This window comes from Cyprinodon tularosa, unplaced genomic scaffold (genome assembly GCF_016077235.1).
Source record: "Cyprinodon tularosa strain WSP-4 unplaced genomic scaffold, ASM1607723v1 ctg718, whole genome shotgun sequence".
NCBI classification, from domain to species: domain Eukaryota; kingdom Metazoa; phylum Chordata; class Actinopteri; order Cyprinodontiformes; family Cyprinodontidae; genus Cyprinodon; species Cyprinodon tularosa.
This window is the reverse complement of record NW_024039472.1, coordinates 10,735-29,314: the sequence shown is the minus strand read 5'-3', so window position 1 is coordinate 29,314 and position 18,580 is coordinate 10,735. Positions and strand designations below refer to the sequence as shown.

General features: G+C 36.6%; 1 protein-coding gene across 2 annotated transcripts in view; it reads left to right on the top strand.

Moving 5' to 3' along the window:
• ugt8 (UDP glycosyltransferase 8) overlaps positions 1 to 18,209 on the top strand; it is a 33,106-nt gene extending 14,897 nt beyond the window's left edge. The window contains exons 2-5 of one of the 2 annotated variants that reach the window (XM_038269051.1): positions 3,028 to 3,170; positions 13,832 to 13,908; positions 14,457 to 14,676; positions 16,475 to 18,209. In XM_038269051.1, the coding sequence (XP_038124979.1) occupies positions 3,028 to 3,170; positions 13,832 to 13,908; positions 14,457 to 14,676; positions 16,475 to 16,841 (807 nt within the window). In that variant the 3' untranslated portion in view covers positions 16,842 to 18,209. The remainder of the gene's footprint in view (positions 1 to 3,027; positions 3,171 to 13,831; positions 13,909 to 14,456; positions 14,677 to 16,474) is intronic. The other variant, XM_038269050.1, reaches the window with a different exon arrangement.
• Positions 18,210 to 18,580: the final 371 nt, after the last annotated feature.

Below are 18,580 nucleotides of genomic sequence, written 5' to 3'. Positions count from 1 at the left end.
TTATCCTCATTGACTTCTAATTAGCGCAATACACCAAAACCTCGTCTGACAAGATTTATGTTCTTGGGATGTTCTCGGTGTCCCTGCAGCTATTCAAATACATTATTGGTCTAAAGCAGGGGTCTACAATCTTAGAGCTTAAGGTCTGGTGTCCTAAGTCTTTCAGATGTGTCTCTGCTAAGGGCTGGTCGATATGGCATAAAAATAAAATCGTATTTTTATTTTTTTACTCATCTTGGACGATTCCAATTTTAATAGATTTTAATTGAAGTGTTTAAAAACTACATCCATGTATTTTAAAATTTACTTTATTCAAAAATATATTCTCTAATATGTAAATGGACACCATGTCCATCCCTATAAGAACGGCTACACTAGAAGGAAGCATATGCACAAATAAAAAATGCAGTAAGAGACTTCCTTGATTATATGATTTAGCAAAATTTCAAATCGTGGACTTTTAAAAACATGAAATAACCAATGAATCTGATTTGTTGCGCAACCCTATCTCTGCTTCTACACACCTGAATCAAATGAATGGATTAATTCCTCAGCATGCAATGGCCCTAAATCCCTCAATCAATATATAGAGCGGGGAATATTTAGTGGACCTTATAGTGAACTCGATTAACTGACCGTTCAGACAGATGATCACTACTTTTTGTCCCCTTTGGTCATGCAACTCTGCCTTCCCGCACTGTGCACATGCCATGCTCTAAACAACAGTGGGCCGCTGGCACAACAAATCTAATGATGCTTTGCATGGAGAGGTCTGTGTGTCATAATCCCTGAGCAGCGTCAGTGCGGGCAGCCCTGTTCTTAATCAGAAGATAGATAGCGTGGCCGTCAGTATGCACATATGTCTCGGTGTCCAATGGAGGTGCAAGGGATCTGAAAAGCCACCTGGACTCCGAAAGTAAAGATAGTCTATTGATATGTTTGTTTGTTTTTGGTACATTTTGAGTTCTTTTTGCTACACAAGAGGTAATTTTTGTTAATTAACTCATTTGTTATTTTTTTTTTTTCCAATAGCCTACAGAACATACATTATTCCGTTCATTACTGAGGCTGAGTATCATCTGTTATTGGGAGTTGAGTTATTGTTAACTTTTAATGTTAAGTGAAAGATGTTTAGATGAGACTTTGTTTCTTTCATTGTGCTATTCATTCATTACAGGAATTGTTAAGCATTTTTTTAATAAATACATTTTGAATAAAATGATCATTTGTTATTGGAGTTATTGCTGTTGACTTTTACTGAAAAACATTTTTAATAAACCAACTGTAAATATCATGTTATTGTAGGATTACGTAGGCCTATGTTAAGTGAGTGCATGCCACAGACATCTCTATGCATGCAAACAGAGTTCCCCCCCGCCGCCGCCCCCATGCTCCAAGGTGTCCTGGTTTTCCCAAATGAAAATATGGTCACCCTACATTGTGGGAAATTTTGAGTCCACTACTTTGGCATCCACTACATGTTCAGACACTTGTTTAAAATGACGTAACCACTATATAGGGCCCTATATAGTGATTAGGGCAGATGTTCAAACACAGTCAATTTCTCTGGAGTCCTGCTAACACTGGACTTTAACCCTGTAAAGCCTGATCCAAGAATAAAACAAAACAGAAAATTACTTTTTTTTTGTTTGAATTCCTTATTTGCCCTTTTAACAAAATATGTAAAAAGAAAAATAGAAATAAATTTTTGATATTAATAATTTATTACTATGCGATAAGTCAAGATTATTTTTTGTGTAGTCTTCTACTGGCTGTTATCAGGTATATCTGATTGTGTACAATAGGATTTTGAGCAAAGTTTTTACCATTAAATTATGCAAAAGGTGTCAGACGCAAAACATTTCAGAAACCATTTGTATCAAACACGATACATTTGGCATTATAGGGTTAAGGACTGGAATTGAAGAACAGTGTTGTTAGAGCAACACATCAGCCAGCTGATATATTTTGAGATATTAATATCCTTGTTTCATCATTGGCTGATGCATGTGTTCACTGGTTCATTAATGCATTCTGCAGCCATGCCTTAAGATTACTTTACCTTCATTTGTTCTCCCTCATTTTTATGCAGTATTGGTTAATGCATTTTTATTTTTTTGTTTGAATTGTGAGTTGTGTAACAGCTATCATTGGGTCCTAAATACAGGGGGGAAAGGAATATTAGATTAAAACATCGGCCCACAAAGTTAGCAGTTATCAGGGATTTGTTAGACTGATGTCGAAAAATAAGTAGGCTTTACAAAACTGGCCTTACAAAACTTGTCTTGGTTTATATCTAGTCTAAAGTGTATAAATGCATTTTACATAATACATTACAGCCTGTCAAATATTCCATATTTTGTAGTTGAATTATGCTTACTTTAAACTGCAATAAAGGCTATGATTTGATATATTTTGCCATTCAACTCATCCATTTAACATAATATTTAACTTTGTCTATTCCTCACAAACAGTCCAATATTATATTTATTGCATATGAAATCAAAGTAATTTTTTAAGCCATGCTTTAAATAAAAAACATTCCTTTTTAGTATTGTTTGGTTTGTTTGCACAAACAATGGACTAAAATAAAAAATGTGCTGGTGTATTCCAGTATTTCTTTCATTACTTCTTAAGGCTTTTATATTGCTGTATTCTCTTTAAGGCTATTGAGAAATATTTTTTTAAGGTATAATTTTCCAAAGATGATAATTGTGAAATAAGTTTCCCATTTTATATATCCTCACTAACTGAAACCATTTCAAAAGAATGCCCAAATCTTTTTTAGATAATTTCAAATATAACAATAACTGTCACTTTATTGATCCCATAGTAAAATTTTCCTTTCAACTACATGAAAAACCTTTATCAGTAAACCTTAAACGATCTAAGGTGTTCAATTTCAACACATTAATAGTTTGGGTTCCTGGGTTTTTTGTGAAGAGCTTAGAAACCAAGTTTAGGTGAAACATCAGCTTACTGCTCTGGATCTGTAGCTTACTGGTTTTTCTCTCTCTGTTCCTTTAGCATTTTCAGGACTTGGTGAATGACACAGCAGAGCATGGCTTTGTGGTTGTGTCGTTTGGTGCTGGAGTGAAGTACCTCTCCCATGACATTGCTCACAAACTTGCAGGAGCTTTAGCAAGGCTACCACAGCGCGTCATCTGGAGGTAACACACACACATTCATCTGCCTTGAGATAACCTTTGAATGGGAATATTCTAATTAAGCAGAACTCAAGGCAACGCTTTCTTCGTCAGTGTCAGGCTGTTTGCTCAGGTCAAAGTTCAGACCCACCCACATGTGCCTCTGTCTTATATCTCCAGGCATCTCATGTTTAATGAGCTCCATTGCGTCATAGGATTTGCTTCTACAAATCTTTATGACTTCATTTGAAAGGGAAATATTTTTCTGGTCACAAAGTAGAAAAGTGCTTTTTCCAGATTATTTTATTGACGTACCTCATCTTTAATTTTTTATTTTGCAATAAAATTTAAGTCATAGTAATAACCTACCATAGGTACCATAAGCAGTGGAAGGTATAACATACATCTATTTATGCAGTTTTTAAAAATCTTTTGGTTATGTTACAACCCGGGTCCTTTTGTGATTTAAAGGTTTTTAGACATTTTTACTTCTTAGCATTTTAAATTCAATTAAAGCTAGAAAACTACTTTTGGAGTTGGTGGTCAGCTCCATTTACTCTAACACCCCTAAAATAAATGAAATGTAACAAGAAAGTGATTGACAGTTGCGCTTTGTCTACCTGTTTGTAATTTAATCCTAGACATTAGAGGTTAGGTTGAGAACGTTTGTCATTAAACAGAATCTTGGATGACATGCACCCAGCCTTGCAAAGAACATTGAGTACAGTTATCAGTCTCTACGATTGTGTCTGCCCAAAGAAAAACATGGTAATTTTTTAATTAAAAATGAGGAAATAATATGCGTCTATAATGGAGGAGCAACACCACTGGAAGCTGGGCAAGTTGGACGTCGTATCACTGCCACACGAACACTGAAAGAAACACAGGATTGTGCAGAAAACTGCTGAAATGAACACCACATAGCCAGTGATTCAATTTTTAATACAGTTTACTTCATTTGTAACGCACCAATTCACAACACATCATCTCAAGGCAATTTACAGAGAACGCTGAACAAAACCATTTTTGCTATTTGTGAGAGTGAGATGCATGATGATTAGAGACAGATGGGGCTCATGGCTTTAAGTTTAAGCTGTAACATTTTCCTGACAACTGGAAAATGGGGGAAAACATATCCAGTTGATTTAGTAGGTTTTCCATTTACATTTTCAATTTAAGGTAATAAACCGACCTGGCAAAGCCGTGACATCAGCCAATCAATAAAAGAGTAGGGTTGGTCTTTGCAAGTAGATACCTTTTAGGCTCTAAAGAACATTGCAGACGGGCCACAGATAGCATAAAAAAAAAAATTTTTGTCAAAAGTTTTCTTTGGATTTACCCTAACAAGCAAGTCAGAATGTGCAGCATATCGATGACGTATTAGAAACTCTCCCTCAGTAAATGTGTATATTGCTGCCTTTCCCCCTTGCCATAAATAATGAGTTGTATTTCCACCTGTCACTATCTCATTCAAAGATGTACAATTGCCATTAGTGTTTGTTCCCCTACTTTCAGTAACTTAGACGATAAACGCATGCAACCAACCAGGGATCTCTTCCTGGTTGTTCTTGTAAGTTTTTATTTCAGACATATAGACCACTGTCTGTCGTATGAATAAATGGAGATAGGCTTGGCTGACAGACAGACGAGAATGGGAAGACTGTAGGGTTGCGGTGCAAAAAGCGTTACCTGTTCTAAAGCTTTATGTTTACAATAGTTTTATTGTTCCATTTTTTTTTTTTTTTTTTTTTTTTTTTTGGAAACAGCTTTTGGGTATAAGTAAAATAAAAATGAATATAAATCTTCACGAAAAATATTGATATTATTTCATTTGCATCATAAAATATAACCTGTCAAACTAGCAAACATCTGGAAAGAAATTTTCATTTTGAACATAGGAAAGAGAAAAATAAATTTTAAATAATTTTCCTGTCTTAAGTATTTCAGCTGTGTATCTTGTGTGTGTTCACCTTTTATTGTAATAATACAGGTTATTTATAAGAACCTTTCAAGATCATCATATCAATAAACATCATACTAAATAAAATTAAAAGATATATAACAGCAAATAATGACTAAATAAAGTTACCATAAAATGAATATCAATATTTGCCAACTTTTAGATAGAAGGCAAGTCTTAGTGGGTCAGTTTTCTAACTGTGACCTAAAGTGAGGAAGTAACCTTGCCTTCGCTTATGTATGGACGATAGAAATTGACAAAAGGACATGAGGAGCAAGTGAAGCTTTACAGGTGTAAAGTGGGAAGTAAATGATGCAAGCTTCTGCCTTTTGTACTAGTTGCAATTCATGGAGTTTATATTGGGGCCAGAGAGGGAAGGGAGTTGAAAATGTCAAATGCAGAGGTAAGTGCACGATGAACCAGTTTGACAAAAGTGTGATGGAAGAAATTGTTTGACGCTGCAGAGATGAAGGCATGTTGGCCAGGTTATCTTTTGGATGTGGAAAGTGAAGGAGAGGATGGATTGTCCAAGATGACAAAACCGTCTCAAGCTCAAAGGAGGGAGTTACACAGGAGCTCTCAATGAATAATCTTAGACCACCAGGTTTGATTAAAGTTAACTTTGTACTATTAAGTAAGAGTGGTACATAGCGTGGCTTGGTCCGACAAAAATCTCAGACAAATTGTTTATTTCTGCCATTATCTCAGATAGAAATAAACAATTTCACAGAACTCAGAACTGCCGTTTTGAAATTGAAATTGTCCCACTCTTGAACCTGGTTGCCAGAATAGTTTTTTTTTTACTGTCAGAGCCATGTGGATGGGCAGCCCAAATGACATCATACCTTTGCAGGTATACTCTGTCTTATTTGTGGGCAAACCTGCTAGAGACTTGAAGGTGTTATTGCTGCAGAAGTAATTTCTTTAGTGTTATCTCAGTCTTGTTATAAAAATAGATAATAATTTTTTTTATTTAATTTTTTTATTCATAACAATTGATTATAAGATATTATTTCAGTTACTGCACTACTCCTTGTTGATCTATTACATTAAGCCCACTAAAATACCTTTAAGACAAAATTAAAAAAGTTCAGAAGTTGTGAAAAGGCAATGTTGTATCCAAAATCAGATGTATTATTGTAGTAAGGTACTCTCTGCTATTTTTTATACATGGATCCTGACCTTGATTGTAAATATAACAAGAGGAGTAATTGTTTTGGAGTTTAGCGAGTAAAGTGGGTGCTAATTTTGCTGTTTTTTCAAGCATTGTTTCTAAAAAAGTTAATCTTTAACTTTTATCTTGGTGTATTTAAACACATGTTAGTCATTGACTACAGTGACCTAGATTGCTTAGCTGTTTTGATGCTGTAAGTGATTGGAAAATACATCATGAAATTGATTGGCCTTAAGTATGATGTAATAATTTTAGAAATCCAATAGGAACAAACAAGAGCATCTGTGACTTTTACATACACATCATAGTTAATGTTCTTGGGCTCTGCCCCAAGCTTTAAAATTATATTTTTAATCTCAACTTGATTTTCCTTGTTAGATAAAGGCTAAAGAAACATTTTTAAAAAGTCAATCCCAACAGAAGTTTCGCTCATCTGTATTTCTGAACATTTTTGCTTATAAAGTTGTGTTCTTACTTTAAGTGTGAATTAGTTCGACTCCTTTTTTTTTTTTTTTTTTATTAGTCTAAAAATAACATTCTGTAATAAGTTGTGTTGTTGGCAAGTTTGAGTTTTAGTCCTGTCAGCACTTGACTTCATTGATTGTTGGTTAAGATGAAAAGAAAAGCTTTATATTATTACAGAATTTTGCCCTTAATCACATTTTTTCTTTTCTTTTCAATTAATCCTGTTTGGATTATTCGCATAGTGAATAAGTACACTGAAAGCAGTGAAGGGATAAAGTTTCAAAGTTGACAAACTGCATTCCTTTCTTTGCAAAGATAGGAAGGGCGACCCGGAATAGAATGTCTTTTCCGTACTTGACATAAGCAACACAGTGAAAGATCATTTTTGTTAGAAAAAATTTAAGGATTTTCTTAAAATCTTTTAAAGCTGATTAAAAGTGTTAGAGGATCTTTTTAAAATAAAATAAAACAATGAAAAGAGGCATGCTTAGTAGTACCCAGTTTTAAGTTGTGATGAAGTGACTTTCTATAAATTTTTTTATTCAGTGTGTTAAAAAAGTTGCATTGTTTCTATCTTTATATATTTTATTAAACAGGCATAATTTTTTTTGTTTTGTTTTGCAAACCAAATTGCATGGATCCAATAAAGAGGAGATTAAGCCAAAGAAGTAATTAAACATGAGTCATATGATTTTTATTTTTTCCATTGCAACCTAGGAGAGAAATATCCCAGTCAAATAGAACAAGACACCTTTTATACCACCCATTTAATAAATGTTCCCCTTGTTCTGCGTATTTACCCTGCCTATGTCCACATAATGGTCACATACGCCTTTGTTAGCTGCAGAGTAGTTTCTGTGTAGCTGCACCATGTTTGGTTTTCATATTTTGTATTAAGAGGACGTTTTTTTTCTTTTAAGCATCTTGACATACATCTGATATCAAATCAATGAAAACAGAGAAAATATTTTTTTTAAAAAGCTTTCATTGGTTAATAAAAACCAATAGGAAGTAGCAGATGACTAATGTGTTAAAAACGGAATGAAACCAAATGAATTGTTTCCTTGATAAATGGCTACATGAATGCAGGCTTTGACTGTTTGGACAATGAAGTGAGGCTTTGTTGACTCGAGATAAAAGACGTTGGGTTAGGGAGGGAAACAGATAGAGATGGACAGATGGAGCTTGTTTTGTTGCATGCGAATGCATAGGAAATGAACGGAAATGCTTTACATGCACGCCATAACACATCCAACATCTTCACACTCTGCTTGCTTCACACTACAAAACACTCTGGGTCATGCAGTTCATATAGCTGCATTTTGCCAGACAATAACTAGATCAAGACACAAACGCACATTCATTTAAAGGAAAAACTCAGCAAAAAGAAATAATACATTCACAGAAAATAGTGTAGCATAGTGCAAACACACTGCAAATAAATAGATGATGCTAACCCAAACATACACAACGCATGCAAAGAAAGAATGCTACGATTAGCAAAAAGGACTTAAGGAAAGTTACAAACTAGCAATGCATAACGGGAGTGCTCCATGTCCATATAGGCTACTGTAGGCCTAAACATAAACAGGATGCTCAGAGAGATTAAATGTTTAATAAAGAAAGTGGAAAATATACCTTCCCCCCCTCCATATCCTCTGGACAGGCATCCCATTTATATTTTTACCACAACTAGGCTCACAATGGCAGGCCAACTGTTGGCCTGCCATTTGCCGCCTCCACCTCTAGAGGAGGCTGAGGTCCTTGTTAGAGTGAGCAGGCCCCTGCTTAAAACCTTCTATGACTGTGGTGGCATCAGCCCTCCTCTACGCTGTTGTCTACAGGGCCCCTGGCAGCACATAGCAAGACAGAAAGAGACAAAACAAACTAGTGAGGGGGAGAAAGGCCGCTTCTGTCCTAGTCTGCACTCTGGCTTCAATTAAGGAAGTGGCTGAGAGGAGGGTGCTCTCCAAGCTCACATGCATCATGGACAACACCTTCCACCCTTTGCACCAGACTGTAGAGGAGCTGAGCAGCTCCTTTAGTGAAATACTTTAACACCATTTGTAAAAAGGAGCACTTTCATCCCTACTGTAACCTGACTCTACAATGCAACAGTATAATGGCAATCATTTGTGCAATGTATAATCTGCAATTACTATTTGGTACCCTGTGCAATAAGCTGTTTCTCTCTATCTGACACCCAGTGCTGTCATATGTGGACGCACTGTATGTATCCCATGCACCTTTTTCTTCTTTGGCACATTCTTCTGTATGAACAATAAAGTCAATCAATCAGTCAATTGGTATCTTAACATTCCACCTTTCTCTCAAAAACAATTCACATGGACAAAGTTGGCAAACCTTTCAATTTGCTTTCCGATTCCTGTTGTCTTTTCAACCCAACACGTTGGACACAATGTCCTTTGGTCTACCAAATTCTCCAGAGATGCTCCCAGATCCAGAAACTGTGAGTGGATAATGGTTTCTTCCAGACGTGCTTCCATCTGTCCTGGACCCAGTGACAGGAACTGCTGCCCCATCTTTGGACAAATCCCACTCCAATGTGTTTTTGAATGAAAAATGCTTTGTTTCCACTGCTCTTCTATGTCTCTCTATATGTCACAACCGGCAGTGTTGGGAAAGTTCTCTTTCTACGTGAACTAGTTCAAAGTTCAGTTCACACATTTTAAAATGAACTAGTTCAGTTCATAGTTCACAATTCCAAAAAACGAACTAGTTCATAGTTCTTTTTTTTCTTTTTTTTTCATATATTGCTCAATTACACCATAGCCTACTGTAGAACCACAGACAGCAATTATTTTATCAGTTGTAACACTGAAACTGTGCGTCAGATTTCATCTTCATATCCAGTTTTGAATCCTTATCCAACCAGGGTTTACATTAGCATTGAGGGGACAGCATTTCCCCATTGTTGCTTTAATGCTTTGTTGCTGTCCATTCACTTCACACTAGTAGCAGCTGCAGCTTTCACCCCTACAGTATATTCTCAAAAACATCAGGAAAAATGTGCTGCTTGAATGGTCTTTTTATGAGTAATTATTAAAAGAAAAATAGGAAAGTAATCTTTAAGGTGCAAATGTTTTTTTTTTTTTTTTTTATATAATTTTTTCCATTTGAAATTCCATTTCAATACATACCAAAAAGGAATCCTGGAATCCTGGAAAATTATACCAGGCAGGTTTAACAAACAAGTTACATGGATAGTAAAACCCTCAAGAACAGGGGTCTTCTTTTCCAGACCAAGGACCCCCAAACTGATGGTGAGATGGAGCGGGGACCCCCTATTTATATATATTGTATGAAATTGTGTCCTATAGTCACTCTATTACAGATGGAGTAATGTAAAGAAATGAATTTCTCCCTGGGATTATTAAAGTTTTTCTGATTCTGATTCCTGGTTGTTGTGAAGGAAACGGTGTCCAGCTTGAAAGAGCTCCTGTGTGTCGCTGAATGTGAGCATTGATGACTGAAAGACATCTTCTGCCTCCATTTATCTGTTTACTACAGTGTGTTGATTTCATGTTAATGAGTATTTAAAGACATTTCAATTAGTGGGGGGAAAAAATGCAGGGGGGGAATATAAAAATATCAACTAACCATGCAGACCCTCATGCAGTACCTCCGTAGACCCCCTAGGGGTCGCGGATCCCCTGTTGAAGACCTCCGCTCAAGAAGATTTTACTAACACAAACTGAGGGACCAGGCTGAGGTAGGAATTTAAGGTTACTGAAGTGCGGATTTTTTTACTGAAAGCCGGCGGGCAAACTTGTTGCCATCATCCTCACCGACCACCTGGTCATAAACCTGTTTTAAGTCGCCTCCATGCTGCTGTTGCTTCCACGCTGCATTTTGCTTTGATGACGCACGCGGCTGTAGGCTACGAGGCTGGTAGCTGGTGTTGCCAGATTGGGTGTTTTTCCCGCTACATATTAAGGCCTGTTTACGGTGTGATTTAGCCGGGGTTTTACCTGGAGGACTCTATAGAAATCTGGCAACCTATTGAACGGAGTTGAACTGAGAGAGTGTGCCGTTCACAGACACCAGAATGAACGAGTTCACAATAACGTTCACCAGGCAGTAATGCAGTACGTTCAGTTCACGTTCGCCCAAAATATGAACGAGTTCATGAACTTTCGTTCAATGAACGCGTTCAGGCACAACACTGACAACCGGATCCAGTGCTTGATCGGTTAGCTTGACATAAATCGAAAGAAAGTTCAGATTTTTGAATTTGAATAAAAGTTTTACTTTGCTATATTTGTGTAACCTTCAAATAACTCTATCTGAAATGCTCTGTAATGTAAAGGAAATGATCTGAAATGTAAAGGAAAAACCATTATTGATAATGAAAGAACTGAAAGAACTTGATCAAAACTGATCATTTTCATTTAAAATAAGTCAAATTTATGTCGTATTAGTAAAACCTCATATTTATATATAGTGTTGCATCACTGACCACACACATCATCAAATGGTAAGCAAAAGAGGTTGAATTCACTAACAAATGTGATTTACATCATGTAGTCTTTCAACATGATCCCTTTTGAAATTCACAATCCCTAGGCTCTCTAGTAGCTAAGCAGCCCTGTTCTTTAAAAGTTGGAACTTAACTCATAGAAGAAAAAGCCTGTTTTTTTTCTTTTAAATGAGGAGTGTATTCTAACTGAACCTCATCAAGGCTTTCTCACTGACTGTATGCTGTGCTTCAAGCAAGGTGACAGGGAAAATATAGACTGGATTTCAAGTGATGGGAGCAAATTCGATATGAGCAATTGGAACAAACTCACTGACAGAGCTTTTTGAAAAGGGGACCTGAAAAATATATGTTTATAGTGAGGTTAATTATCACTGGTATGATTATTTATTATACTTTGTTATTTATACTATTATATGATTATTTATTAAAACTCATATTTTGACCACATCAGTTCCTGTCATCCATCCACCCACCCACTTCCACTTATCCGGGTTCAGGTTGTAGGGGTAGCAGCTACAGTAGGGAGCCCAGCCTTTTGGGCCAGCTCCTCTGGGGGAACCCCAATATGTTCCCAGGCCAGCTGCAAAACACAGTTCCACCAGGGTGTCCTGGGTCTCCTCCTGGGCCTCCTCCCAGTGGGACATGCCTGGAACACCTCACCAGGGAGAAGTCCAGGAGGCATCCTAATCAGATGCCTGAATAACCTCAACTGGCTCCTCTCGACATGGAGGAGCCACGGTTCTACTCTGAGTCCTCCCCAGATGGCTGAGCAGTTCCACTTATCTCTAAGGGAGACCCCAGACACACTATGGAGAAAACTCATATCGGCTGCTTGTATCCAGGATTTCGTTCTTCAGGTCATAACCCAAAGCTCATGACCATAGATGAGGGCAGGAACGTAGATTGACCAGTAAATCAAGAGCTTTGCCTTTTGGTTCAGCTCTCTCTTTACCACAATAGACCAGTACAGCCCACGCTTCACAGCGATGCCGCACCAATCCGCCTTTCGATCTCCCGCTCCCTCTTCCCCTAATTCATGAACGAGACCCCAAGATACCTAAATCCCTCCACTAGGGGCAGTACACCCTACTCAACCAGTAGTAGTAGCATAATATTAAATAACAACAATTGTTCTGTTCATAGTGTACCTAATATTTTTTGCTCTCTCACTTGCATTAACAAATTTGGCTGAATGCTTTTAGTTTAAAATATAATGTGCAGTCTTACATCTCACCAAGATTTCGGAGTTTCATTTTTAAACAAATCATTGTATGAGAAAAAATCATTTAAAAATAAAAACAAATACTCCTGTATAAAGGATTATAAATAACCTACATCATATGATCAGTATTAACTTACTCATCTTGGCAGCAGCTGATTATTTTTGTCCCAAATTAAGTTTTGGCAAGACAGAACTTTGTTTATAGTCATCTCTGCCCCTATTTCTTTAAAGTAGAGCAGCCAGTTTTGTCTCTCTTTGCCTGTGAATGTCATTATTAAGGCTGGAAAATATTTAGATTTTCGGGGAATGACAGAATTTTTAGACCAAACAAAAAATGTGTGTGGTCTAAAAACACAACTTACAAGTTGTGCAATAAAGCATGACCCACAGCACACTGGGGATATCGCCGCCGACAAACAACAGATAATAGGTATCAGGTGTCGATACCTGTTGATATGAGGAAGTCTGTTAAAGTTACTGCAGTTGGAACAATCAGAGTTTTCTTTGTGAGTCGATGACAGAAAAGGTCTTGAAATTGAATACTATTGCTGCTATTGAACAGGTTGTGTTAGATTATGGTATGTAATATGTAGCACTAATCAGAAAACGACCACATTACTAGTTAATTATAAAACCCTTATGCTTAAGAGATGCAATCTATCTCATCATAACATAGGAATCAACTAATTCCTTTCCTAAATCATATTTAAGCTTTTTTTAAATCATATTTTTAGCTAATAAAATAAATTGCTAGTTAAAGCAGCTTTCCAAATTAAATGCAAGATATGCAAGCTTATTCTTTATGCTGGTTTTATTAATAGGGTCACAATATTTTTCTATTTGCTCATTTATACCACCTGCTGGCTTTTGTGGGGAAAAAAAGTTCTAGAAACTGTTTTAATATAAAAAAAAAAAAACCTAACCTAAACCTCACCTAGTCAAAGCTGGATACAAGGTACAGTAGTTACAGGTCATTGGTTTTTCTACGTAACATGTTGTTGTACAAACAGTATGAGGTCATGCATTATGACTTTAGAGTCTGATATAAGTAGTTCGTTAACCTTTACTGTCTGTTTTGCTGTTCATCAAAGCTATGTGACATGGGTACATATTATCTTTATTGGATTATAATTTACCTTGATATGAAGGTTTGGTGGAGCTAGGAGAGTAAAACTGGACTGAATTATAGTTTTGAATGAGGAAATTAATTTCATGGTGGGTAGGTTGAAAACTCATGGTGTGCAGTACAGGAAAACTGAAATTCTGAAATGGAAATTTTTATATAAAAGTGTAAATGAAAGCATTTTGCTCTGAAAAAGCTGTCTAAGCTTTGCCCTGAAGATGTTCTTATTTATTTCTGTAGATTCTCCGGAGTCACACCCAGTAACCTTGGTAACAACACGAAGCTCGTTGATTGGATGCCACAGAATGACTTACTGGGTGAGTATATGCAGCTGGATTTAATGTGGTTTTGCTAATGACTATGAGAAAAGTATTTTAGAAAACAAACAACAGACACAATACAATTACTTACAGTTGTTTCACAGATTCATTATTGTCTAAATGTGAAGGCCGCTTTCTGTTCTTGATTTGTGAGGATAACAACTATCTTTTTATTTTGTTTAAAAAAGTGAAGTGTCTGCAAAAATTAAGCAATTCTTGACTTTTTACTTTTTGATATGTCAGAGCCACGATAAAAAAAAAGAAAAAAAAACTTCAATTATAAACAGGAAAATTATAAGGAAAAACTGTATTTACTGCAATATCATAGTGTATTGCTTAATTATTCAAACTGACGTTTGGCAGAAGAACCAAGATTTTATAGAGAAAGCTCTAAACTAATCAAATATATTTTTCAGTTTAAATGAAAGGGTCTTGTGCATGACTCTGCCATAAATAAAACAGGAATGTAGGACAAAAGGCATGACAGAATTTATTGATGATTTCTGTCCCGTTCAGTAAACTAACCTATGTTTCCCACTCACCAGGCCATCCTAACACTAAGGCCTTTCTGAGCCATGGAGGCCTAAACAGCATCTACGAGGCCATGTATCATGGGGTGCCGGTTGTAGGTGTGCCCCTTTTCGGAGACCACTATGACACCATGACCCGTGTGGCAGCAAAAGGGATGGGAATCATGCTGCACTGGAAATACATGTCGGAGGAAGATCTCTACAATTCCTTAAGCAGCGTCATCAATGACCCTAGGTTTGACCACTTTAAATCTTTGATGTTTGATTTTTTTATCCATGTTTATAGATTATGAGAAGAGAACATCTGTTGAGGCTTTAACAATTTTTGACATTTGATTTGTAAATGGGTTTAGCCTTGAAAGTGTATACTGATTTATTTTAAGTCCTCATCCCTAGTATCCTCCCTTTTTTCTTTGCTTGTGCTGAATTTCTGCTCCTAAACATACAAATAGCTTCAGTATGCATATCCAAGGTATGCATCCTTAGCATAAAGGTGGCACATTTACAGATAAACGGGGAAGAAAATCTACCTCTAGGTTACTACAGAGCATGTCACTCTATACATTCGAAGAATGGTTGTGAAGTGTTCTAGTGCAGAGGACAAGCTCATATCCCAACCAAACCTTCATAGATCTGTGGAAAAAAAAATAGATTTATCTCAAAGAATAAACCTGACTTCAGCCCTCACCTGTTCTCCTTTCTGGATCTAGCCTGCCAATAATGTGAGTTTTTTTGTTTTTTTTGTTTAAATCTTACCTCTCATCCTAAAGATTACCCTAATTATATTTTGAATGCTTATCATTCAGACCTCAGGATGATGGACTGCAAAATACTTGAGACTGGTCGACAGGTCTGTAAATTTACAATCAAAACTAGAATAGGTTGGTTTGGATCGGACGGGCCAAGTCCATCTATAACTTTAAAGCTCGTGACATGCTGTGCAACAATTGAGAATGTTCACCTCATTCTTATAGTAAAAAGTAAATTTTCTCCCCAAGTAATTACACTTCAGCAGAAGCTCAGTTGCTGAGTTCATAGAAAGCCACACCTGTAAATGAAAAGCACAATGGCAGAGGCCATGTTCAAATGATTGAGGAGAGAAAAATGCTTTATATTACTTTAAATATATATCACACATTTTTAAACATTTTCCGACTCTTTTAGCACATCCTCAAAACTACTCATAACCGATAACAGTTACCTCTACATAGGTCCTCACTCGACAAAAGACGAAATTTCGAAATTGAAAAACAAAATTTAAAAAATCATCTCCATTTTTTTCTCCCTGCAAAATTTTTCTAATTGCACAATTATTCTCAGAGACTCCATGAGAAAAAGTTCTACCCAGATGATGCGTTGAGAAGATATAAGAATCCCCAAGACAGGATGGAAGCAAGAACATTGCTTCTCATGGTGAACATATTAACCTTTAGGTTTATCCCTTCTCCATAAAACACCTAAACAAATAAATAACATGATGACATGTTCAAACATTCCAATCATGTTAAAACTAGACTACCTCTAAAATATATAGCATAATAGTTTTTGAAGATTGTTTTTGCACAATTCTGAGTTAGATCCAACCATATTCAAATTTCAGAATAAGTCATAAATTAGTGCTAAACTTTATTCTGAATCTGTGGCAATCGCTAACAATTGCTGTTAGGACATTCCTCCTATCAATCTGACTGAACTTGAGCAGTTTTCCAAAGAATGGACAGCCTTTTTTTTTACTTTATATAACCTTATATAAAATTTTTTCATTTATAAGGAATTGTTAAAAGCAGTATATTTTTTCCATATTGACAATTATGTTGCCTACTTCCTTTTGCTCTATTGCTTAACATGAATGAATATGAATTAGAGTTTATGATTGCAATGTGTCAAATATGTAAAATTGTAAGTCTTAAGTAGTTTTAAAAGGCAATTTGCAAACATGGAATGAAGTATCTACATATTGTGGGTGTTCTCTGTGGGTGTTCCCTCTGGGTGCTTCTTCTTATCCCTCATCCCTGCCGTCTTCCTGTCCCCAGGTACCGCGAGCAGGCTCGTCTCCTCTCCAACATCCACAAAGATCAGCCAGGTCACCCAATCACCAGGGCTGTGTACTGGATCGGCTACATCCTCCGTCACAACGGAGCTAACCACCTGCGCTCAGCTGTATACGAAGTGTCCCCTTACCAGTACTTCCTCTTGGATGTGATTTTTATTGTTGGAGCTACTGGCGCTCTGATAGTGTTCCTGCTGCGTAGGCTGGTACATCTCCTCAGGGCCAAGGATGGGCACCAGAACAGAAGAGTGGATGGCAGCATGACCAATGGACACTGCCACTCTGAGAGCATTGCCAACGGGAAGCACAAACGCAATGGCTCTTTGAAAACCGAGAAGAAGATAAATTAGTATGTCTGAATGGCTAAGTGAGGAAGAAGTTGCCTTAGGGACTCAGCTCTTGGTTTGTTTCATTGCTTTAATGAAAGCATGGAGCAAAAGCTGTTCTTAGGGCTGCGTCACAAGGCAACTACTACTCATAGCGAGCACAAGGCTGTAGGAGGATTAAATGTGCGATGTGTGGGAACAGAGCAAGGCATCGGGTGCTCCAAATCTGTGTGTATGTGTGTGTTTAGATGAATGTTTGTGCTACAAGGCAAAATTAACATTAAAAAAAGAGAAAAAATATAACCACAGCTAAAGCAAGACACTGGAAGGTCTTTTTGAGGATGAAATACAGGAAGGACACATCTATAAGAGCATCTCATCTCCATGTTCTATGCTGGCTTCCTTAGCAGGAGGAGTAGGACGAAGAGGAGCCAACGCTTTATCCTCGGAACAAAGCAACAAATCAAACAGCTTTGGATTGATCCTTTATTTTAAAGCGTCTGATGGTAACTGAAAATAGAGGAAACATCTATTTATTGCTGCTCCAATGCATTTTAATGAGGGAACTTTTTAACTTTGTCTTATTGTTAATTTATTTCATTTGTCTGTCAGAGGTGTGGCAGTATGACCGTGGATGTACACTCCTTACTCTGAGGTCACAGCTTTGTATGAGTCAAAGAAATAGAACACTGACAGCAACAATTATGAATCTGTGATGGCTTTTTAATGTAGATGCAACTGACTGATTTATCCTTGTAAAAATACGTCCTCACTTTTTCACGTAGTATTGCAAAGCTTGTTAACTACGGTGGCATTTCCATCTATTCCTGACTGTCAGCCAACTCTGCTTGGCTTCTCTTTGTCAGAAAGTGATTTTGCTTGGTTTGTTTTTTTTAGATTTCTTTTTAAAGTAAAGCCTTAAACCAGGGAAAGCCAGATGGGACATCTAACGGTCCTAAAGAGACAAGGATGGATCAGAGCATCACGCATTTATGATTGTTGCTACTGTGCTCCAGTTTCTTCATTCTGTTTCCAAATTCTATTTATTAAAGTAAAGAGTTCTTTCTCTGTTGCCATTTTCAGGGTCAAACTTGACTTTGTACATCATTTTTTTCCATTATTTAGTTGTTACTTAAATTTAGGGTAGTAATTTTTACTTTTTAGGAATGCTAGCCTTAAGTTACTTCCACTAACTGTTTCCCTTCCATAAGTCTGGATGGCTTTGTTGCAGTCCATGTGATAACCACCAGATATAGAATATTTCAAGCTTGCGTCTCAAAGTCATCATACAGCGTTAACCTGGGTTTGTTGACAAGGGGAATGTATGGTTAAGCCCTTTGTTGTTGACAGAATTGTTCAACTTTTTCAATGTTAAAACAAATAATCATTTTTTTTAAAGAAATGAATTAGTCTTAAACTTTAATGACTTTGAGAAATATATTTATGAAATAAGATCAGAAAAAAGCCACAGTACCGATATAAACTAGCTAAAGGCCCATGAAGAGCGGGAAGGTATTTGGTAACCATCACCTTTGCTTACGGAAAAGTAAATCCCTTAAATACTTTAGTTATTGAATGCAGTACTATGTCTGTCTGGAGACTGTGGAAAATTTCAAGTGCATTTATTTGGGGGGGGATTTAAAGGTATCCCAAATAGTTTCCGTAATAGAAATTATTTTTTTTGTTTGTTTTTGTATTTTTTTTTTTAAGAATGTTTCAATCTGTCATTTCACTAATAAAACAACATAAAAAATTGATACAGG